The sequence below is a fragment of the Impatiens glandulifera genome, chromosome 3, assembly GCF_907164915.1.
Source record: "Impatiens glandulifera chromosome 3, dImpGla2.1, whole genome shotgun sequence".
Classification (NCBI taxonomy): domain Eukaryota; kingdom Viridiplantae; phylum Streptophyta; class Magnoliopsida; order Ericales; family Balsaminaceae; genus Impatiens; species Impatiens glandulifera.
This window is the reverse complement of record NC_061864.1, coordinates 19,419,739-19,445,327: the sequence shown is the minus strand read 5'-3', so window position 1 is coordinate 19,445,327 and position 25,589 is coordinate 19,419,739. Positions and strand designations below refer to the sequence as shown.

Below are 25,589 nucleotides of genomic sequence, written 5' to 3'. Positions count from 1 at the left end.
GACTGCCTCCCATACTCCTTGGTCCTCCATCATAGCCTGTACACGAATCACCCAACTGATGTAGTTCGTGTGTGTTAGCTGCGGATAGTGGAATATGCCATTGTTTTGCTGCGCTCCTGATGATCCTGCACCCTTCGACATTTGATCCCACCGGATGATTTTGGGCATTCACCTGATGCTCTGATACCAAATGTTGGCCCAGGAATAGAATCACTCACAAAACTTTGAGAAATTTTTATAAAATCTTAAAAAAACGATTACAAGAATTGTTATCTCTCTCTTATTTTTCTTTTTTTCAAATGAGAGCAACATACACTTTATTTATACTAAAATAAAAAAAACTCTTAATTTTCTAATTTAATGAAATTTATTGAAAATATTTTATTTTCCTCATTATTGCAAATATTTTGTTTTCTCCATCATTGCAAATCTGCCGTTTTCCTCATTAATGCAGATCTTCCATTTATTTGTAAACATTGTAACAGCCAGGAGTAATACAACATGTTGTGTCTATCACAACAAAATCGGTGATGGTTCTTTGATTTATATACTCATGTATGTAGATGATCACATGTTAATCGCAGCCAAGAAAATGTCGGAGATTCAAAAACTGAAAGACCTTCTCAGTTTCAAGTTTGATATGAAAGATCTAGGTGGAGCACAAAAAATTATGGACATGGAAATAGTAAGAGATCGAGTTCAAAAAAAGCTATTTCTTTCACATAAGAGTTATATTTTGAAAGTGTTGTCTCGTTATGGGATGAGTACAGCAAAGGCTCTCAGTAATCCTGCAGCTGTTACCGATCATTTGTTTACATTCGCACCCTAATCTGAAGCTGAGAAGTTATACATGTCTCATGTACCGTATGCTAATGCGGTGGGTAGTTTAATGTATTCCATGGTATGCACTAGACCTAATATTGCGTATTCAGTTAGTGTTGTTAGCAGGTTTATGTCTCGACCTGGTAAGAAGCACTGATAAGTAGTAAAACGAATATTTCGCTATCTAAGAGGCACATCCGATGTTGGTCTCATTTATGAGATTAATAACTTGTGTCTCGTAACTGGTTATTCGGACTCAGATTATGCTGCAGATATCGATGATAAAAGATCAATGACTGGTTATATTTACACCATTGGTGACTCTGTGGTTAGTTGGAAGACAACATTATAGTCGACTGTGACGTTGTCCACTACCGATGCTGAGTATATGACGCTAACGGAAGCAGCCAAGGAGGGTATATGGTTGAAAGAATTAATCAGTGACCTTGGTATCCATCATGATCAGACAATTATTTTTTGTGATAGCTTAAGTGCCATTTGTTTGGCCAAAGATTAAGTGCATCATGATATATAGAACCAAACATATTAATGTTCATTATCATTTTCTTCGTACTAAGAGGAGAATCAAATTGAAAAAGATCAGTACTCATCATAACCCTGCTGACATGTTCACGAAGCCGGTCTCACTTAATAAATTCACCCATTGTCTGGACTTGGTAAATGTTGACAGTTGGAAGTAGCCTGATAAGGCTAGTTCTTGTTGGGTGATACTAAAGCAATGTGGAGATTTGTAACGTTTTGTTTGTAGTATATGAATTAATATCAAACATCAATTGTTTGTGGTTTATATTAATTTCAGATACATCGCAATTATTTTACAGTTACACTTAATTAAGTTAGGTGTTTATGTTTTTTTGTTTTCTGAATTTTATAGTAATAGTATTTTTCTTTTTACTGTAATTTTTTCATCTTTGAAAATAAGAAATCTCTCTTCATCTGTTTTTCCATACTTCATTGTTTATCAGTTTCTTGCATTCCACGCAACATGGTGAAACTGGATTGTAATGAATGGATGAAACGAATTAAAAAAAAAAAAAAATCGAATTTCAAACTCTGGAATTCAAACTTGGACAAGTTCGTTTTTCAAGTCATGTGTTTGTTTGTTTGGTTCTAAATGTTGTTAATATGTTTTAGGCATGTTATGTAATGATTCTAGACTTTGCTCAAATGTGTGAAAGAGTTTAGAAATAAAGAACTCATTTTCAAAATTTTTGAAGTTATGGGTTATGTTTTGTTTTGGTCTGTGCTCTGGAATTATTTTATTTACCTGATAATATATTTAAATAATTGATTAGAATGAAAGAAGATTGATAATGTACTAATTATGCCCGAACACTAAATTAAATTATTATTTAATACAAAAAAAAAAACCCAAACTCAAAATTTTCTATTGCATGCAGCAGCTATATCGCCAAAGAGATTATAATACAATATTATCAAAGAAGTGTGTTGTTTATACATTCATCAATCAGAAGAAGTTATCAGCCATATCGTTAATTAGTTTATCTCTCTAGCTAGATCAGGCTGGCCATCATCATCATCATCAATCATTCATTAATTACCAAGAAAACTCTCTTCTGTTAAAGAATCATCACGTGATCTGCTTCCTTGAATATGTCGGCTGAGACTCTCCTCGTCGCTAAAAGTCAAAGCGTCGGCAATCGGTTTAATAACAAGAATACCCTGAGACGCAGCGGCGCAACATGCGACGCAAACAAACATCCCCATCATAACGCCGCTATATCCAATGGTCCCTGGATTCCATAACGTTGATAAAGAAAGAAACAGAACTTGCAGCGGCACCGACGTAATAACAGAGATCGCCAGAAAGTGAATACGTAGTCTCGTCCCTTTATTAATCACCAAAGAAACCAATCTCCATGAGAAAACCACCAGCACGAATGTGTAAACCGCCCCAAATCCTCCGAACACCAACGTGCTCATTAATGGGTAGGAACAAATTCGCGTTCTATGGTCGAAACTGTCCTTTGCTAGAACAGAACTTCGCCGGAGAATATCGGGTAAATGATCGACGACGGGCGGGAAGAAAATGAAAAACATTTGTAGAATAAGTATAGGGAAACAAGTCGTGAGGATTAATGGAACCGCCCAATCGTCGCATGGAGCTCTGTGTCTAACGGATAGATGTAAGAGAAAAAGAAGAGAGATTAGAAATCCGGGTTCGAATAATCCTAGGGAGAGAATGACGTGATATTTACACATTTTGGCTTGTTGGGTTAAATTCAAGGTGGGTAAAAAGGGGTAAATGTATCTTCGATGAAAGAATGGTAAACGGAGAACTTCATTTCCGGCCCAGAGGACAACGAAGGAGACGAGAAGGATACGTACGTTCCATAGAACATCGAAATTCTGAAGGTGATGGAATCTTCTGGATTTGAAACGAAGGTTGAAAACGAAGAATAATGAGACAATGGAAAGGAGGATGAGAGAGAGGATTAGGGTTACGGTAATAATGTCGAAGACGGAAAGGAGGACGGGGCTAGCCGGAAAATTGAAAACGCCGTGGCTGTAGAATGGGGGGTTAGCGCCGGCGGCCTTGAGCCTTCTCATAGATAGATTGTGGTAGAGAAGGCAGCCGCCGCGGCGGTGGTTGTGGTTCAAAATTATTAATAATATTTGAGCATTGATGAGGAGGAGGGTATGTAATTGGTTTGCATAATTAGGGTTGAATAATTTTGGGTGGGTGGCCGGAGGGAGGATGCTCTTTGATTCCGACTTCCTTCCGGCGGAAACTCGGTCGGCAGTTGGGCACCCTAATACAAAAACAAAATGATGAAAACATGAGAGAGAGGGAAAGCTAGCTAGAGGGGACAGACAGAGAGAGAGAGACACTCCTAAGATAGCTTCTAGGGTTGTGTGGTAAATATTGATTGGCATGATAAATAAACACATTTAGAAAATTTATTATAAAATTTCAAACTAAAATTATTATCTCAAAATATATATATTCTAAAACATAGGGTAATCAAATGTTTTTATCCCTTAATAATAATAATAATAATAATAATAATAATAAATTTTCTAACCTTAATTATTAGTAAATTCCTAGTTTCATTGTCATTCATCCCATATTTTCATTGTCTAAATTAATGATGGTTTAAGGCTGTATATATAAACTTTTCAAAAATTTATAAACTTTTCTATTTTCATTCTGAATATGTCAATGTGGTTGAGTCATATAAATATTTTTATTAATAAATCTATGAAGAAATGTATTATTGAAATATTTTTATTAATAAAGAGATGAAGAAATGTTTTAGTGACATCTATGATTGATTAAATACCAATAATTAGCTGCTACTAAAAACTAATATTAACATGATTTAACATTATTTTGACCGGCTTTGCAATAGTGCAAAATTGTCAATATAATTAATACTTTCCCCTCCTTATATCCGTTCTCTACATGTCTAGAGCTTTTAACTTATCAATCAAACCATTAGATTTATATTAGTCTTAAAAAATCACCTATATCCTATGATTTTTTTTTTTTTTTTACTTTTTTTGGGAATTGAGATCAACTAAATTCCAAATTTAAAGTTCTTTTAAATTATTTTTATTTTTTTTTGTTTTCATGGCTTCATTCCAGCCTTCATTTATAAAGTGCTAAGATGAATTTGGCTCATAAATTCTGGTAATATTAATTAAAAAAAACTCATGTTTTTTAATCTGGTAGGACTAAAATGAGAAAGTTTTCAGAATATAATTATTTTTCTTGATTCTCTTTGGATATTTTTTCTCTTTAATGCATTGTTACTAACATTAGTTTATGGAAAAATGTGTGATTATCATTTTCGAAATACAAATTTTTAATGTTAGGGTGTGTTTGATGAGGGGGAATTGGAATTGGAATTGGCATTGGAATTCTAATTCCAATTCCATGAGAATTGGCATTGAATTACAATTCAATTCCTATGTTTGGAAAAATAATAGAATTGTAATTCAATTCCTATGTTTGGGAAAATGATAGAATTGTAATTCAATTGTAATTCCAATGTTTGTAAAATAAAATATTGGTTTAAAATGTTAACTTTTAAAATATATTTTCACGTTTTGGCACGTTTAATACATTTTTGACATTTTTTCACATTTTCACACGTTTTTCACACGTTTTAACACGTTTTTCACATTACACACGTTTTCACGTTTTTCACATGTTTTAACACGTTTTTCACGTTTTTCAAACGTTTTTCACATGTTTTTCACGTTTTCACACGTTTTTCACGTTTTCACGTTTTTCACGTTTTTCACACGTTTTAACACGTTTTTTACACGTTTTCACACGTTTTCACGTTTTTTACACGTTTTAACACGTTTTCACGTTTTTCACACATTTTAACATGTTTTTCACGTTTTTCACACGTTTTCACGTTTTTCACACGTTTTCACACATTTTCACGTTTTCCACACGTTTTTTACGTTTTACACGTTTTACACGTTTTTCACACATTTAACACGTTTTTCACGTTTTCACGTTTTTTACACGTTTTAACACGTTTTCACACGTTTTCACACGTTTTTCACGTTTTAACACGTTTTTCACGTTTTTCACACGTTTTAACACGTTTTCACATTTTTCACACGTTTTAACACGTTTTTTACACGTTTTCCTCATTTTTGGCACATTTAACATGTTTTTGATATTTTTAATATGTTTAACATGTTTTTCACACGTTTTGATAGGTTTAAAACGTGTTAAACTTATCAAAAATATAAAAACGTGTTAAACGTATAAAAAATGTGTTAAATGTGTCAAATAAGTGAAAAACTTGTTAAATGTGCCAAAACGTGTTAAACATGTGTCAAACGTGTCAACAACATGTTAAACGTGTTAAAAACGTTTTAAACGTGTTAAAAACATAAAAACGTGTCAAAAACGTGTTAAACATATTAAAAATGTCAAAAACATGTTAAATGTGCCAAAAATGAGGAAAACGTGAAAAACGTGTAAAAAACGTGTTAAAACGTGTGAAAAACGTGAAAAACGTGTTAAAACGTGTGAAAAACGTGTTACAAACGTGAAAAACGTGTTAAAACGTGTTAAAACGTGAAAAACGTGAAAAACGTGAAAAACATGTGAAAAACGTGAAAACGTGTGAAAAACGTGAAAACGTGTGAAAAACGTGAAAATCGTGTTTAAATGTGTGAAAAACGTGTTAAAAACGTAAAAAACGTGTTAAACATATTAAAAATGTCAAAAACATATTAAATGTGCCAAAAATGAGGAAAACGTGAAAACGTGTTAAAACATGTGAAAAACGTGTTAAAACGTGTGAAAAACGTGAAAAACGTGTTAAAAATGTGTAAAAAACGTGAAAATGTTTGAAAACGTGAAAAACGTGTTAAAACGTGTGAAAAACGTGAAAAACGTGTAAAACGTGTGAAAAACGTGAAAACGTGTGAAAAACGTGTGAAAATGTGTGAAAAACGTGAAAACGTGTCAAAAACGTAAAAAACATGTGAAACGTGTCAACAACGTGTTAAATGTGTTAAAAACATAAAAACGTGTCAAAAACGTGTTAAACGTTCCAAACATGTGAAAAACTTGTTAAGCATGCCAAAATGTGAAAAACGTGTTAAACGTGTCAAAAATGTGGTAAACGTGTCAAAAACGTAAAAAAGTGTTAAATGTGTTAAAAACGTGAAAACATGTTAAACGTGTCAAAAACGTAAAAAAATGTGTTAAATGTGTCAAAAACGTGAAAACGTGTTAAACGTGTCAAAAACGTGTTAAATATGTGAAAAACTTGTTAAACATGCAAAAATGTGTTAAACGTGTCAAAAATGTGGTAACGTGTCAAAAACGTAAAAAAATGCGTTAAATGTGTCAAAAGCGTGAAAACGTGTCAAAAACGTGTTAAATATGTGAAAAACTTGTTAAACGTGCCAAAACGTGAAATCGTGTAAAACGTGTCAAAAATGTGGTAAACGTGTCAAAAACGTAAAAAAAATGTGTTAAATGTGTCAAAACGTAAAAACGCGTTAAACATGTCAAAAACGTAAAAAAAACGTGTTAAATGTGTCAAAAACGTGAAAACGTGTTAAACGCGTCAAAAACGTGTTAAATATGTGAAAAACTTGTTAAACGTGCCAAAACGTGCAAAATGTGCCTGTATATAAAAAAACGTGTTAAACGTGTCAAAAACGTGTTAAACGTGAAAATCATGTTAAACGTGTCAAAAACGTGTTAAACGTGTCAAAGACGTGAAAAACGTGTTAAATGTGTCAAAAACGTATTAAACATGTCGAGGACGTGAAAAACGTGTTAAATGTGTCAAAACGTGTTAAACGTGACAAAAACGTGTTAAACGTGCCAAAAACGTGTTAAACGTATTAAAAACGTGAAAATCATGTTAAACGTGTCAAAAACGTGTTAGACGTGTCAAGGACGTGAAAAACGTGTTAAATGTGTCAAAAACGTGTTAAACGTGCCAAAAATGTGTTAAACGTGCCAAAAACGTGTTAAACGTGCCAAAATATGAAAATATGTTAAACGTGTAAAAAAACGTGTGAAAAACGTGTAAAACATGTTTAATGTGTGAAAAACGTGTTAAATATGTCAAAAACATGAAAAACGTGTTAATTTGGAATTACAATTCCGACCTAAAAAGATAGGAATTGAGAATTACACTATATTGAATTCCATTGGAATTCTAATTCCAATTCCAATTCTTAATATTAAAGTGTCTAACAAATATAAGAATTGGAATTGGACCCTCCAATTCCAATGCCAATTCCAGGGTTATCAAACACACCCTTAAAGTTTTGTCGATTACACTTCATCACAATTTTCGAAAATAATAGAATTATGACAACCTTAGATTGTTACTATCATTTTGATATAAGAACAATGTTATCACTGTTATATATTCCTTCCTTTCCATGTTTTAAATAAAAAGAAAAATGATTAAAAAAGTTTAAAACTCTTGATGTAACTTTTTTCCAATTTGATATCTCAAAAAAATTGATGAATTTATGAGGATGGTTATTTGAGCTATAACAAATAGCTCCAAAAGTTTTGATATCCTCTAGAAATAGTTATTTTGTTTTTTAGGATTTGATATGGAATTTTTCGATATAATATTTGAAAGACAATCTATTAATAAATTTGTTGGTAATTTAGATGGAAATATAAGAGATCTTCCAACTCCTAACAAATATTTATGTTTTCTTTCTATTATCTCATTTTAGTGTGAACATATAATTTTTTCATGAAAAATACCTAATCATTTAATTATCATATTGAGTTTTAACCTACTACAACAAAATATACCTTCGGTGGCACATATTTGCCAACGCATATTAAGCGTCGACAAAAGTCAATTTTTTTTTTCTTTTTGCCAATCTTTTAATATATATGACAAACCAACATTTTGTTTTAATAATTTTTTGGGATGGTTTGTTTTTAATATTTTTAAATTTTAAATTTGTTTAACAATATAGTCGATTAATCACTGAAATCAAATTATATATATTTTTTTTCTCAAAGCTCAATTTTATATTTTTTTATCGATTAAATATAATTTTATTATTAATATTAAATTAACTAAATAGAATTAATGCCAGGTAATATTCCTAATATAAAAAATAATAACAATTATATAGGGACAAATTTGTTTAAATTTAAATTTTAAAAGAAAATCAAAACTTATGTTTTATTTTAAATATCTTATACATGTGGTGGATACACTTATATATTTCGTACATCATAGTTTGATACTTCGCCTATAACCATTGTACTTGAAATTTGGAGTCGGATTAACGTTGTTGGAAGTTTCTACGGAACTTGGGTTTACGGGAAGAATGTACTTTTTTATTACTCTCATTCTCTTTAGCGCATGCTTAATCTTCTTCGTGCAAGAATACTTTGTTAATCGTTATGAATTCTTCGATTTCTGTCACAGATATTTTCTACAGAGATTACCACAACGATCAAAAGTTCATTTGTCACCACGTATTATACCACCGGAGTTGTGAGTTTCATTTTGCCATTTCTCTAAAATCTGTCTTTTTTGGTTCAAGAAACTACGATTTCGCTTCGCGGCATATAGAGGGGCAGAGCCACGCTTGGGCTAGGGTGGGCTTCAGCCCCACCTAAATTAAAAAAAATGTTTAGGTTGTAGTCGAGGGTAAATTTTTTAAATATATGTATATTAAATTTAAACATGTAACCATTTGTCTTGATGACTTTGGATTTAATCTGACTAAGGGAAGGTCAGATGATCAAACCTTGCCCTCTCACTTAATTTTATAAAAAAATTATTATAATTTATATAATTAAAATATATATATTATAATAATATATATATTATAATTTATATAATTAAAAATATATAAAATTATATATAAAATAATTTAAATGATATATTAGTATTATTTATTTTAAAACAAATTAAACACTTATATTGATTTGTTTCAATTATTTAAATAAATAAATTTATATATTATTTATTATTTCAAAACAGTTTACATTAATATTATTTATAATCATCTTCTCAATTTTTTTATATTCTTACCAAATATGCGAAAATTCACTTAATTACATTTTTATATTTTCTTTATTTATATATTTAGTTTTCACTTATTTAAAATTTAATTAATTTAAATTTTCACACTTTCTTAACTTAATTTTTCTTTAACAGGTATAATTTTGTTTTTTAAATCGAGTATTCTAATCACTCTTAAAATTTCGTTTATTTATTTTATTTTAAGAAAGGTTGACCGAAGATCTATTTAGTAAGGGTATTTGTAGAAAAATTCGATTAATATGTTCACGTATTACACGTAATAGTATAATACCAAAAATCTTACAGTACAGTGAAAAAAAAATTCCTGGATTTGCCCTTTGGTTAGAGTGGGTTCCAACCCCCACCTAAATTAAAAAAAATGGGGCAAATTAAGTGAATAAACCGGGCAAATGAGTCAGCCCCAGGTAATTTTTCATTCTGGCTCCGCCCCTGGGCATATATATATACTTATGTCGTGTTCTATAAATTGCATGATCTTCTTTGTCTTACTGGAACTTGCTTACATCAATACTCTTCTCATTCTTTGAAAATCGACTAAGAAACAACACTCATGTTCTTCTTTTCGTATTTTTAGGTTTATAACAAGACTTGAGATTACTCTATGCATGATTTTTAGATTTCATTGTTTGTAATTGAACATTTAAGTTTTCATTTGAATGTATTCTAGGCTATTACTTCATCTAGTTAACAAAGAAATGAGAATTGTTCTTAGCTGATATGAATACTCAGTTGAAGAACATGAATATTACTACAGATATCGAAGTAGACACAAGCTCCAACATGAGCTTTTACCCTTTCCTCTTTTGTTTAATTTCTTTTATCAATGCTTAACTTGTACGTTCTCCATTGTTTCCGCTTTTCACAACCTTCACTGATGAATATATTCCTAGATTGAAGACAATCATTAGTTTTAAAGTAGCTGATTAATTAGAGATCTGGAAAGGTTATTATATTCATATTTATTTAAGGATGGGTCACTGTACTAGTTTACTTACATGAATGAATTTGAATCCATTTGACAGTTGGAGTTCAATATTTGCATGACTACAGATGCCCAAAGTCATGATCAAGAGAATGACCAGCATATTAGATTTCCAACAACAATTATATTGTCTAGAACTTACAAATCTACGTAGAGCCTCTCTAGTTGTTGTTCTCCTCAATCGTGCCAACTTCGATATTTCTCCCATAGCTGACGCTAGGCCTGTAAGTAAACTGACCGAACCGCCTAGAACCGAACCAAACCGAACCGAAAACAAACCAAACCGATCAACCGAAAAACCGACGGTTTGAAATAGCTTGAACCGAAGTCTTTCAGTTCAGTTTGTCGGTTTATTGTTTGCCAAACCGAACCACCGACCGACCGAACCGATAAGTTATATTTCTGGGTTTGGGGTATTTTTTTGTGTGGATGAGAGAAAAGCATAGGTTCTTCATCTTTATTCTCATCCTCATTTATTTACATAATTTTTTTTTCTCATTCACACAGTTTTTTATTTCTCAGAATATTTGAAGTTAATAATAGCTAATAATTTTTTTTTGTTATATTTATGTTGTAGTTTTGTAGAGAGGTTTCGCTTACTTTTATTTGTGGTCAAGGTTTCAAAAAATTTGATTATAAAAACTAAATTTGAGATTTAGAATCGAAGCCCAACTAACATTATTTTAAATAGAGTATCCAAGACAACGTCTTTAAAAAATTCTAACTGTTTTACAAATTTTAAGTTTAGTTATTTTTTAAACCGAGCAAACCGAATAAACCGATCGAACCGATCATCAAACCGGTCAAACCGAACCGATCAATAAACCGAAACTAACGGTTTAAGATTTAGGCAAACCGACCACAACGGTTTGGTTGTACATTTTGGCCTATAAACCGACCGAACCGAACCGCTTACAGACCTAGTTGACGCTATCAAGTAAAATGAATCTTGTTATTCTCCAAAGAATACTTGGTTTTCCAACTCAGATCTTAAGGATAGGAATTTGAGACTACTGTGCATATAAATACTTAATTACTACCACATACATAGTAATTTATCCATTTTTATTTTTATGGAGGTTACTGAAATGGTTGGGGGCACAATACACTGAAGAATTACCTTGATCATTTGATTCTTTCATGTTGTCGCGATGACAACACATTCAGAAGCATGTAACCTTTTCTGTTACAGGTAAAATATCACATTTAAAACGATTTTATGTAATATTTATAAATGTTTGTCTTCTTTTAGTCTAGATTATGAGGATTGAGTTCTATGAGATTGTCAAGTTAGATATGTCTGCCTATGTTGTTATAGATGAGGTAAATTTTATAATGTTTCCCTTCATTATGAACCCTAAATTGTATTAACACTCATTGTCTCTAAACAGAATGTAAGACTTACCAAGGTTGCTCTTATGATTGGTGTTGATAACAAGGTGAATGTGTTACGACTTAAATCTGTAACGAGTGTTTGTGTTTTTGATCTCTAGGACCGAGTGAGAAATCTTTGATCAAAGTGCAGCGAAAGAGTTATGTAAAGAAGATTTCAAATATTAGGGGGAAAAAAATCAAGGATGAGAAAAGAATACTTCTAGTATACAATTAAGAGTCCAAAATAAAGGGTCAAAACAAAAAATACAATTGGAATGAAGAACTTTCACAATAAATTTCATATATTAATTCGATGGGTCCTTGGAGAAAAGAGATCAATATTATATAAATTTCTCAGAATATTCAATTACTATTGTTATAACAACCAATAGGGAAATAACAGAATTTAGTTTGGAAAATAACAGAAAATTGAATCAAAATAGAATTTAAAACTAAAAAACAGAAATCCAAGCCCAAGTGCTCAATTGGACCGTTAGAGGGTGCTGGATTTATTTTGGAACCGCAAAATTTATTTTGGGACCGTAACAATTTCTCCCCCTTCAAAATTCGTCGCTCTCGACGAAAAGATCATGGCCTGGTCAACCTCTAATGCACATCCTTCAATATTCAAAGAAAACTCTTTTCTCTTACTGTTCGGAGGTACTTTCAACAGGTCCAGAAAGGGTCGGAGTATAGGACCGCAATCCTTAAAACACTTTCGGTAACATCTTTTCAGTAGTGGGATTGGCCAGGACCTCGTCGTCTTTAACTTTGTCGGGTCAATCGCCACTTCTTCCATGTGGGAAATTCGTTTGTACTTAAGCCAAATTTGCTTTTGTTGAGAACAACCCTTTGTTGTTGCAATGTTGTTAGGACCTGGTGTAGATATAAAAAAACTTCTTCCAGCTCCGATTATACTCTAGAGTGTCATCAAAAATCCAGGCCAAGTTCTTCTTCCGGACTAGCACCACAGGGGCAACAAAACAGCCATGACTTCTAATTACTCTCATGACTGGTGATAGGTCTTCGGGTTGCTGAAATAGAGAGTTGAAGTCTTCGATTAGGTGTTGGAGATTTCCAAAAAAATCTTTCAATATCATTGTATTTAAGTGAAACAATTTGGCCTTCATGCTTACTCTTTATTTGCACCATTACATAAATACTACATTTTTCTAAGGTCTTCTCCCACTGGTTACCTTGTATCATATTGACTTGTGCCCGAAGAATACCTTGCAAGACTGTGGCTTTCCCTTGCTTCTCATAAGAAAGGGTCAGGATGAAGGGCTTAAAGTAATCAGCCACTCGATGTCTAAAACAATATCATATCCGTCCATGGAAATTACTTTCATTTCTGTTTGGTAATCATTTCCCTTCATTGACCATTTCAAGTTTTGGAAGATGTTAGAGCATAAAAATTGGAGCCATCAGCCACACTAACCGACCGCGCTTGAGTAGCTATACTTTTGTGTCTTATTTTCTCCAAAATCCCGCTATTGATAAATTTATGGGTGTTGCATGTATGAACTAGGATCACCACTGACAATTTTACCAAGGATCTAGAGTGTTTGAAAAGTTTTAGAACCGGTCAATGCATGTAAAGAAATGACTGGTTCATCCAATGCCTCAAACAACAAAGGTGGATCATCAAAAATTGGTTTTTGAGTGGGTTCTTGGGCATATGGAATGACTTCTTGATGATTAGCCGAAACCATGAATAATTTGGATTTGCACCTATGGTTGGACTCCCACTTTTCATTGCAAGTATAGATTAGGTCTTTCTTCCTCTTTTCATTCATTATAGTCAGGTCTAATTGCTTCATGTAGCCCTGGTTTATGATGGAAGAAGACGCGTGAGAAAAATTCTTGGGGTCGGTATTCCGGTTGGTGCTTGGTCAGGTCGTGTTAACATTGGATGGCTTGGGTAACAATGGCGGTTCAACACTGTACAAGTGTCCACCGCTCATTAGGGACATATACGTTGCTTCTTGGACCTTATCCATAGACATGGCTTCATCTAGGGATCCGAAAATCAAAATAGAAGGCGTAGAGTCAAAACCGTTAATTTTAAGCTAAGAAGCAATTTACAATATATTTCAATGGAAAATAAAAAACACAAACACAATGAAGGTGGGATTGAACCCCAGAGAATCTTCCCTCCATTTGTTGACTTATACTCTACCATTAATAATTAAATATTATTATAATATTTTAAACAACAAATGCATTTAATACATGTGTTCTGAAAATAAGGCACATCCCCTTCTCTCCTATACATAAGGAATAAAAAGCACTTCAGTTGTCAGATTTTGTAAAGGTGATAGTTAAAGGGATAAAAACATATCAATTAAAATATTATATTGGTAAAATTAAGTAAAAATAAAAATAAAAATAAAAATAAAAATAAAAATAAATTATATAAATATTAAAATAAGATGTATAATAAGAAATTAAGGTGTAAGAATAAAATCAAATTGTCTTAAATTTAAAATTTTGATTGTATAATAAATTTGAATATATTATATTTATAAAATTAAGTAAAAATAAAAATAAATAATTCAAATAAATATATATATATATTTTATTTTAACTTTTATATAATATATTTAATTTTAGTTTATAATATTTATTTAAATTAATTAATTTAGTAAATTTAATTTTAATTTTATATATTATATTTATAAAATTAAATAAAGATAAAATATGTTTATATTTATGTAATATATTTTTTTTAATGTATTTTATTTTAATATATAAATTTTATTTTAATTATTTAATTAAGTATTATTAATTTTAATTATATATATTATATTTATAAAATGTTATAATTATAAAGTTTTAAAAGAGAAATATATAGTTAGTAGGATAATTAGTATATTTAAGGAGAGAAAATGAATGAAAATAAATATATTGGAAAAGAATGAATAGAAAGTAGGTAAACATGAAAAATATTCTCTAGATGAAAAAGTTTGACCAATGAATGGTTTTTGGTGATTCTTGTCCTCATAGATTAATTAGCTCCTTTATCTCAAGGAAGGAAGGATCGATCAATCGGGACGATTGCAATGCGTTTACCATGGATGGTGTTTCAATGGTTCCGGTGATTGCAAATTCATCCCTCAAGCACCTCCTGATGGTCCTCCGGTAAGATGGAAAATTCCATTGATAATTGATCAAAGCTAGCTCTTGTCATTGATTATATATAATCATCTGCTTATATCTATCTAGGTCAACACATTCAAGAAAGCATGTACATCTGTTTATCCGAGTACTGTTCAAAATGATATGGTCTGGTTTTGGCCTAATTCTGATCCTCAATACAAAGATATCCTTACAAAGGAAAACCCCCCCCTTTATACCAGAAATCGATGATCCATCCTACACAAAAGGGTTTGGAAACAGAGAGATAAACTATGGGTATATATGCCACAGATTTTGTCAATGATCAATTTTTTATATATAGCTTTCTTCACAACTTATTTACACACATGGTTTCTTTCTTCAGTTATGAACTACTTATTGAGAACCTAATGGATCCGGCTCATGTTCCATATGCGCACTATGGATTAATGAATATTCCAAAATCGAAAGGTAAATGCGGAGATTTCTTGTTTCTAAAACTGGACACTATAACTTGTTTCTTACTGGTAATTTTGTTCAAACAGAAAAGGCTGATAGAGAAGGAGGAAGGCCTCGATCTTGATATTAGTATACAGAAATCAGATATCAATGGTTTTCTTGCAAGGCAGGATCGAGGCTACAGTCAATTTATGGCACCTTGTGTTTTCTATATTAATTACAGTCCCCTCCCGGGAGATGAAAGCTTTCAGGAGAGATCATCAGCAGCAGCAGCAGCAGGTGTGTCAAAGAAAAGATTGCTTCTAATATTTATATGCATTCCAGTTAGTCCTGGCAAAAGCAGATTGATATGGGCATTTCCAAGGAATTTTGGACTTTGGATCGATAAAATTGTTCCTCGATGGGTTTTTCATGTGGGACAAAACTTAGTACTCGACTCTGATCAGTATCTTCTTCATGTTCAGGTAAGATAACAACAAATGAATCTCAGTATTGTCTAAGAGAACAACTAATGGAGAGGTATTGCATGTTTGTTGTTTCGTGGTAGATAACTTTTAGATTCGATCCATGCTTAATAAAGCTAAAGCTCAAGTGAAAAGAGTATTGTCTAAGAGACCATTTTGCTGTTTTTGATTGTTATATAGGTACTGGAGCCATGTGGTTAATTGTAGCAGTTGTGTGCCGAGTTGCATACAAGGGGTTGAACATTCTAGAAGTGGCTCTTCAGGTCGCATCCGTAGTGTTTCTGGCCATTGCTGGCTCGGTAAAGCAGAATGCGCGATGTCAACAGCCACGAGAAATATAGTGGTAATAACTTCGGTTTTGTGCTTTGTGGGTTCTAAGTGGCTCTCTCATTTCGTTCATAAGACTTTTAAATACCATGACTACTGCCATGCCCTTATCTAAATAAAAAAGAAAAGAGCTGGTTGGTTCTGGTTTGAGATCTTTGTTGTATCATGTATTTGAGATGCATATATATATATATATGTGATGTGAATTGGTATTTAGTATTATGGGTGTAACACATGCAATCAAACATTGAAATTGGTTTACTAAATTTTAAATAGTTCGAGCTGTTTGATTTTTTTTTTTTTAAATATAAACAAAGTAGTTTCTGATAAAAGAAATTTAAAAAAATTGTATATAAATTACAAAACAATATTTAAATATGAAGGTGAGATTTATCAAAAAAACAATATATATTTCCTATTTAAGTTTATTTTATATATTTGTTTTTCTAAAAAAATTCTTTTATGTTTTAGAATATGAAATAAATAAAAATATTTAATTTTTAATTAGCACAATTTTAGTTGGTTCACACATTTAAAAATATATATATTCCAATTCTAATATCATATATAATTGATGTAATATTTACTTTCGACTTTAAAATTTAATATTGACATTTTTTTAACCCGCTCAATAAGTTTTAACTTATTAATGTTGAGACATAGAATATTTCACTCAACAATTTAATTCCTACCAACTTCTTACCATCTTACTTTGCTCAATCACAACGTATTTTATATTTCTCAACTGATCTCTCATTGTTAATTTTTTAGCATTATTTTGCATCAAATTATCTCGACAAATTCATCACTAATCTTTTAAAATTTGTATTGGACGGAATTCAAACTTTGGACTTTATTGTGTATTAGGAATATTTTAACCATTAAATTACTTCAAATGGTTGACTTTTATTTATAATTAAGTATATAAATACATAATTGATATAACTAATAATTCAAATTAAATTACTCAACCCACCTTACAAAAATAATATCATTCTCTAACATTAGAAACAAAACAAAACTTATAAAAAATAAATAAACATAAATAATATCGGATGTTAGTGGTTATATGTTTATAAAAACATTTCATTAAATTTAAAATATAAAAGTCAGTAAATTAGTTTGATATATAACGCACCAGCACTCTTATAAAACATCTACCTAATTTCACAAGAAAGAGAAAAATATATAAAACGGATGGTGCATTGTAGTAGGACTTGTAAGGTAGCATTCAACCCTATTTATTATATATAAAAATAAATAGATTAGTTACTAATTTCTTAGGTTATATTAATTGTAGATTTTGTAAAAAAAATAAAAATACAATAAGAGTTTATTTATAAATTTATATTTGTTAGGGTTGGGAAAAATTACTGATATTAAAGGTATAGCGAAAATATCGTATCGCAATATATCGAAAATATTGTACCGCAATATATCGAATCGCAATATATCGAAAATATCAATTTTTAAGGTATACCAAAAAAATGTAAGGTATAATACCGTTACCGAAATTATTAATATGGTAAAGGTATGAGATTTTTATAATTTGAAATACCGAAATAGTATTTATAAGTTAAAATATAATATATATATATATAAAAGGAAATAATTAAATAGATTTAATTATAAGTTATATTTTATAATTAAATAGATTTTAAAATATTATTCAATATATGCAATCTCTACCTTACCGGTGAGATTGATTTTTTTGAAAGTTAATATGGTTTTTAGGTATCAAAGGTATAATAACGATACCGTACCGAAATATAGTAAGATAAATGTATGAATTTTTTGTATACCGAAATTAAGGTATATCGAAATAAAGTATACCGAAATCAAGATAAGGTAAAGGTATGCATTTTTTGCCTACCAAAATTTTAGGTAAGATATAAGGTATGAATAAAACATTAAGATATATAGTACCAATCCATAATATTTGTATAAAAAAATAAGAATATTGATAATAAGATGTATAAAATATATTTGTACACTTATTTTTTTATTTTCTCAATTTATAAAACTTTCAAATAATTTTGAGCCATCCAAATAATTGTTTAAAATTTTGTTAGAGCACAGATTAATATAAATAACTAATTTAGAATTGATGTTATCAAAATAATTAAAATCTCAAATATTTTATATAAAACTAAAAGTTTAAATAAATAAACAAAACTAATAATTAAATATTATTATATTATTTTAACAACAAATGCATGTAATACATGTGTTCTATTTTTATCCTCTCAGAGCAAGTGCATTGGTTACTCTAAACACAACTATCTATGCTATATTAGATTTTTTTTTTTAAAAATCTTAAAAAAGACCATATATCAGTTAATATAAACATTAATTCTAAAATAAAAAATTCTAAAATTTTGACTCTCTAGTTTAAATTTAGCATACCAAATACAAATTTTATAATTTTTTAATAATTATTTCTCTCTCTTCTCTCTTCTATAATTTTTTAATAATTTTTTCTCTCTCATCTCTCTTCTTTATCATTCTTTCTCTCTTATTATAATAATAGATTTTGGAAGAAATGAACGTTTTATAATTTTGTAGGATAAAATTGTAAAATTTAGAATAACTGATGTATTGATCAGTTAAAATTTGAGATACTTTAGATATTAAAGTAGATTTATGTTGTTTTAATGTATTTTAAATACTCAAATTTAAAATAACTGATGCAGTTGTTCTTATCTCTTCGCAGTTCAGTCAGGTTTTTAATAGTCAAAAAGGGAGAAAAAGCAAAACAAACAACAGTCTTATTATCTACAAAATAAATAAAAATAAAAATTATATATATATATATATGAAGTAAGGCTAATTTCGAGTTTCAAAACTTGAATAGTTAGTTACTTTATGTATTCACATAGTTTACTATTTCAATTTATTTTTTTAAATTTTATAATTTATTATTAAATATATCTTAAATTTAATTATTTATATTAAAATAATTATTTTTATAAATTTGATTATTTAAATTTTATTTATCTAATTAAATTATTATTTTTATAAATTTAATTATTTATATTTTAATATATCTATTTAAATTATTATTTTTAATTTGGTTATATATTTTTTAATATTACTATTTAAATTATTATTTTCAATTTGATTATTTATTATTTAATATTATTATTAAAATTATTATTTTTATAAATTTAATTATTTATATTATATATATATATATATATTATTATTATTTATTATGGAGGTGTAGTTAAGAAGTACATACTAGAACTAGACAATTATTCCTAAACAAAATACTAATAATCAATAATTTTAATTGAGATGATTGTAATCATTTGGATGTATTATTAAGTTATAGTTATAATTAAATATTTTAAATTTATTAATATTTATTAATTATTTAGGAAGATAATGAAGTGAATAAAATAATTTAAATGTATAAATATATGCAGAACAGTCCTATGATCTAAAAAATAAATAAAAATAAAAATTATATATATATATATATATATATATATATGAAGTAAGGCTAATTTCAAGTTTCAAAACTTGAATAGTTAGTTACTTTATTTAATTTTTTTTTTAAAATTTTATAATTTATTATTAAATATATCTTAAATTTAATTATTTATATTAAAATAATTATTTTTATAAATTTGATTATTTAAATTTAATTTATCTAATTTAATTATTATTTTTATAAATTTAATTATTTATATTTTAATATATCTATTTATATTATTATTTTTAATTTGGTTATATATATTTTAATATTACTATTTAAATTATTATTTTCAATTTGAATATTTATTATTTAATATCATTATTAAAATTATTATTTTTATAAATTTAATTATTTATATTATATATATTATTATTATTTATTAAGGAGGTGTAATTAAGAAGTACATACTAGACCTAGACAATTATGTCCTAAACAAAATACTAATAATGAATAATTTTAAATGAGATGATTGTAATCATTTGGATGTATTATTAAGTTATTGTTATAATTAAATATTTTAAATTTATTAATATTTATTAATTATTTATGAAGATAATGAAGTGAATAAAATAATTTAAATGTATAAGTATATATATATATATAAATAATTAAATTTATAAAAATAATATTTTAAATAATAATATTAAAAAATATATAATAAAATTAAAAATAATAATTTACATAAATATATTAAAATATAAATAATTAAATTTATAAAAATAATAATTTAAATTGATATATTAAAATATATACTTAAATTTATAAAAATAATAATTTAAATATAAATAATTAAATTTAAGATATATTTAATAATAAATAAAAAAATTAAAATTAACTAGTTTAAGAATGAATGAAAAATTAAATTTGAAAAATTAAATTCCAAAAATATTTGAGGTAAGAAGTTACCATTGTTGCTTTGAGGCTAGCTGAAATGTAAGGCTCAGAAACATAATGTGAAATGTGTTATTTTTAGAATCTCTATTATTATTGATTAAAATTATCTATTTACTTAGATATTTTAAATTTTATTTTTAATTGTTTAAAATATATATGGGTTGACAACTCACAATTCGATTCAAATATCCATTTACTCACACATATATATCTAAATTAATCACAACTTTCGAACCAAAAATTCACACTTTAAAAATTAAACATCAGTATATATATATAGAGAAATAGTTACAAAACTAAACTTATATTGTTAAAATGTCCCGCGTTCATCAAATTTGGTGTTGAATTTCAAATATAAAGTGTTATTAGTCTATTAGGTTAAAATGTTGTACTTATTTTGTTATGTTGCAAATTCGAAACACACATATAACATTTTAAATTTTATTTTTAACCGTTTTAAGTATATATAAGCGAGTCAACCCACAATCCGACACAAAAATTCATTTACTCTCATATATATATATATATATATATATATATATATATATATATATATATATATATATATAAATTAACCACAACTCTTGAAACGCCAATTCGGACACTTTAAAAATTAAGCATCATTATATATATATATAGATTAATTAGTTAAAAAGTTGAACTTATAATGTTAAAATGTTCCGCGTTCATCAAATTTGGTGTTAAATTTAAAATATAAAGTGTTATTAGCCTAGTTGGTTAAAGGGTTGTACTTGTTTTGTTAGGCTACAAGTTCGAAAAACACATATAGCATTTAAAATTTTATTTTTAACCGTTTTAAATATATGAGCGGGTCAACACACAATCCGATCAAAATATTCATTTATTCTCACATATATACAAATTAACAACAGCTCTCGACCCGGCAATCCGAACACTTTAAAACTTAAACATCATTATATATATATATATATAGATTAGTTAGTTAAAAAGTTGAACTTATATTATTAAAATGTTATACGTTCATCAAATTTTGTATTGAATTTTAAATATAAAGTATTATTAGCCTATTGTTTAAGAGTTGTACTTGTTTTTGTTAGGTTTCAAGTTCGAAACACACATATAGCTTTTTAAATTTTATTTTTAATTGTTTTAAGTATATATATGAGCGGGTCAACTCACAATCCGGACACTTTAAAAATTAAGCATCATTATATATATATATATATATATATATATATATATATATATATATATATATATATATATATATATATATATATATATATATATATATATATTAATTAGTTAACAAGTTGAACTTATATTGTTAAAATGTATAAAGTGTTATTAACCTATTAGGTTAAAGGATTATACTTATTTTGTTAGGTTATTTTATTAGGTTACAAGTTCGAAATACACCTATAGTATTTAAAATTTTATTTTTAATCGTTTTAAGTATATATGGGCGGGTCAACCCAAAATCCGACTCAAGTATTCATTTATTTTCACATATATATCCAAATTAACAACATATCTCGACCCGGCAATCCGGACACTTTAAAAATTAAGCATTATTATAAATATATATATATATTAGTTAGTTAAAAAGTTGAACTTATATTGTTAAAATGTCCCGCGTTCATCAAATTTGGTGTTGAATTTAAAATATATAGTGTTATTAGCCTAGTTGGTTAAATTATTGTATTTGTTTTGTTAGGTTTCAAGTTCGAAATACACATATACATTTTTAAATTTTATTTTTAACCGTTTTAAATATGTATGAGCGGGTCAACCCACAATCCGACCTAAAAATTCATTTATTCTCACATATATATACAAATTAACCACAGTTCTCGACCCGACAATTCGGACACTTTAAAAATTAAACATCATTATATATATATATATATATATATATATATATATATATATATATATATTAGTTAGTTAAAAAGTTGAACTTATATTTTTATGTTAAAATATATAAAGTGTTATTAGCCTAGTTAGTTAAAAGGTTGTACTTGTTTTGTTAGGTTACTAGTTTGAAATACCGTACAACATTTAAAATTTTATTTTTAAATGTTTTAAGTATATATGGGCGGTAAACCCTCAATCCGACTCAAGTATTCATTACTCTCACATATATATCCAAATTAACCACAGCTTTCGACTCGGCAATCTGGACACTTTAAAAATTAAGCATGATTATATATATATATATATATATATTAGTTAGTTAGTTAGGAAGTTGAACTTATATTGCTAAAATGTTCCGCGTTCATCAAATTTGGTGTTGAATTTAAAATATAAAGTGTTATTAGCCTAGTTGGTTAAAGGGTTGTACTTATTTTGTTAGGTTTCAAGTTCGAAAAACACATATAGCATTTTAAATTTTATTTTAAACCGTTTTAAGTATATATGGGTGAGCAACCCACAATTCGACTCAAGTATCCATTTACTCTCACATATATATATCCAAATTAACCACAACTCTCGACCCGGTAATATATATATATATATATATATATATATATATATATATATATATATATTAGTTAGTTAAAAAGTTGAACTTATATTGTTAAAATGTCTCGCGTTCATCAAATTTGGTGTTGAATTTAAAATATAAAGTGTTATTAGCTTAGTTGGTTAAATGATTGTACTTGTTTTGTTAGGTTTCAAGTTCGAAACACACATATACTTTTTTAAATTTTATTTTTAACCGTTTTAAGTATATATGAGCGGGTCAACCCACAATCCGACTCAAGTATCCATTTATTCTCACATATATATATACAAATTAACCAAATATCTCGACCCGAAAATCCGGACACTTTAAAAATTAAGCATCATTATATATAGATTAGTTAGTTAAAAAGTTGAACTTATATTGTTAAAATGTCATGCGTTCATCAAATTTGGTGTTGAATTTAAAATATAAAGTGTTATTAACATAGTTGGTTAAATGGTTGTAGTTGTTTTGTTAGGTTGCAAATTCGAAACACACATATAACATTTTAAATTTTATTTTTAATCGTTTTAAGTATATATGAGTGGGCAACCCACAATCCGACTCAAGTATCCATTTACTCTCACATATATATATATATATATATATATATATATATATATATATATATATATATATATATATATATATCCAAATTAACCACAACTCTCGAACTAGAAATCCAGACACTTTAAAAATTAATCATTATTATATTTTAATATTTTAATAATATTTTATAAATATATTATTCTATGATATATATATTAAATTTCTTGATATGTTTGTTTAAGTTTTCATTTATATAAAAGACTTTGTTACTTTTTTTTCATTCCTTTATAATTTATATAAAATTATGTATATCTTAATTTATTTATTTAAAAAAAAAAAGTCCATGAATGTAAATATTATTTTTTAAAACAAAAAGAAATTTTATCCCTTTATAATTTATATAAAATTATGCAAATCATATTTTTTTTAAACAAAAGAAAAAGAAATGTCCTCTCATTGGATTAGATTATGTTTTATTAATTATGATGCAATTAAATATTTTTTTAAAGAAAATGTAAAATTATTGCCTCATATCATGTTTGTATTTACAATTAATAGATTTAAATATAAGGAAGCTCTAGAAATCTTATATAACCCACCACCAATGACTCTCAAAGAATGAATCCTCCTTGAATGTATTTCTATATATGATGAATTTTCTTCCATTCATCTTTGCATTTGAAATAATAATCATAGCCCATTTCTTACACCATGGATTTGCAGAGACCACTATAACATCTATGGACTTGCCAAAACCCAACGGAACGGTTAAGACCATCAAGGTCATCACAATCATCCTCGTTTATTTCTTTTCAGTTTCAACATTAAGGTTATACAATAAAATCTTTTATGATGTATATATGCAGACTTACTACGGCGGAGGTATTATCGATATTATCGATTGTGTTTATATCTACAAACAAATCAGTTTCGACAATCCATTGATTAATAATATCCTTCAACTCCGTATTTATTCTGAGTGGGTACATTATACCACATAAAACTATTTCCTAAATTCTTAGTTCGTAATCTGAATTCTAATTTAATTATATTATAAGATTAAGTTAATTAATTAATTAATTAATGTTTATAGCTGAAAAGGGAAAATCGTTTCAACAAGAATAAATTTATCCAGGACTGGCATAGAAAGGGAGAATATTGCCCATCTGAATCAGTCCCTATTCTAAGATCCCGTAAACCTCAAACTAATGTCTCGTTTCATTCACTTCCTCCAGCCATCAAGAATGTTGCATTTAGTAATCATGAGGTATGATTATTTTTTTTTACATTTTTTTTAAATAATTTTAATGTACGTAACAAATAAATAAAAATGTTAGCATGCAATGGTATCAAATAAAAATGGAAACTACAGCGGAGGTTCTGCAATATTCAGTGTTTCGTACCCTCGAACTGAGAATGGTGATTTCAGTTCAGTGAAACTTTGGCTCGCAACTGATCTTGGCACACCGAAATCAAACTCTATTGAAGCCGGTTGGATAGTAAGTACAAAACTCTATTTAACATTAATTTATGTCAAAACATTATTATTTATATAATTAATTAATTTATTATCGATTTAATATATTCTTTAATTAGGTCCATCCCGACATGTATGGAGACAGTATGACAAGGTTTTACATATATTGGACAGTGAGTAGTTATCTATATATATAATGGATGTTTTTTTTTAAGATTATTATTATTGTAATAATATTATTTATTATTCAATGTTGAAATTTGTTTAGTAACCTAGTAGTTCATCATGTGGTAATATTGCAGAATAATGGAACAGGATGTTATAATCTCATGTGCCCTGGCTTCGTGCAATTAAGCGAAACATTTGCCATCGGAGCCCCCCTATATGTACCGACAAGATCCAGTTTGGACAATAGAATATTAAAAGAGATACAAATTTCTATCTTAAAGGTTTGAAATGAAATTTCTAGAATTAATATGTCCATCTGTAATCAATCCTTTATAAGTACTCTAGCTAGATAGGTCTTGATATATATATATGATGTGGGTAAGATATAGTCCTGATATCGTACGTAACATACGT

General features: G+C 28.1%; 1 protein-coding gene and 1 pseudogene across 1 annotated transcript; one reads left to right on the top strand and one right to left on the bottom strand.

Annotated features, from left to right (window-relative positions):
- Positions 1 to 2,397: 2,397 nt before the first annotated feature.
- LOC124929936 lies at positions 2,398 to 3,414 on the bottom strand. The gene has a single exon (XM_047470313.1). It carries the CDS (start codon positions 3,412 to 3,414, stop codon positions 2,398 to 2,400), a length of 1,017 nt encoding a protein of 338 aa, XP_047326269.1.
- Positions 3,415 to 14,725: 11,311 nt separating this feature from the next.
- On the top strand, positions 14,726 to 16,230 carry LOC124929935 (annotated as a pseudogene).
- Positions 16,231 to 25,589: the final 9,359 nt, after the last annotated feature.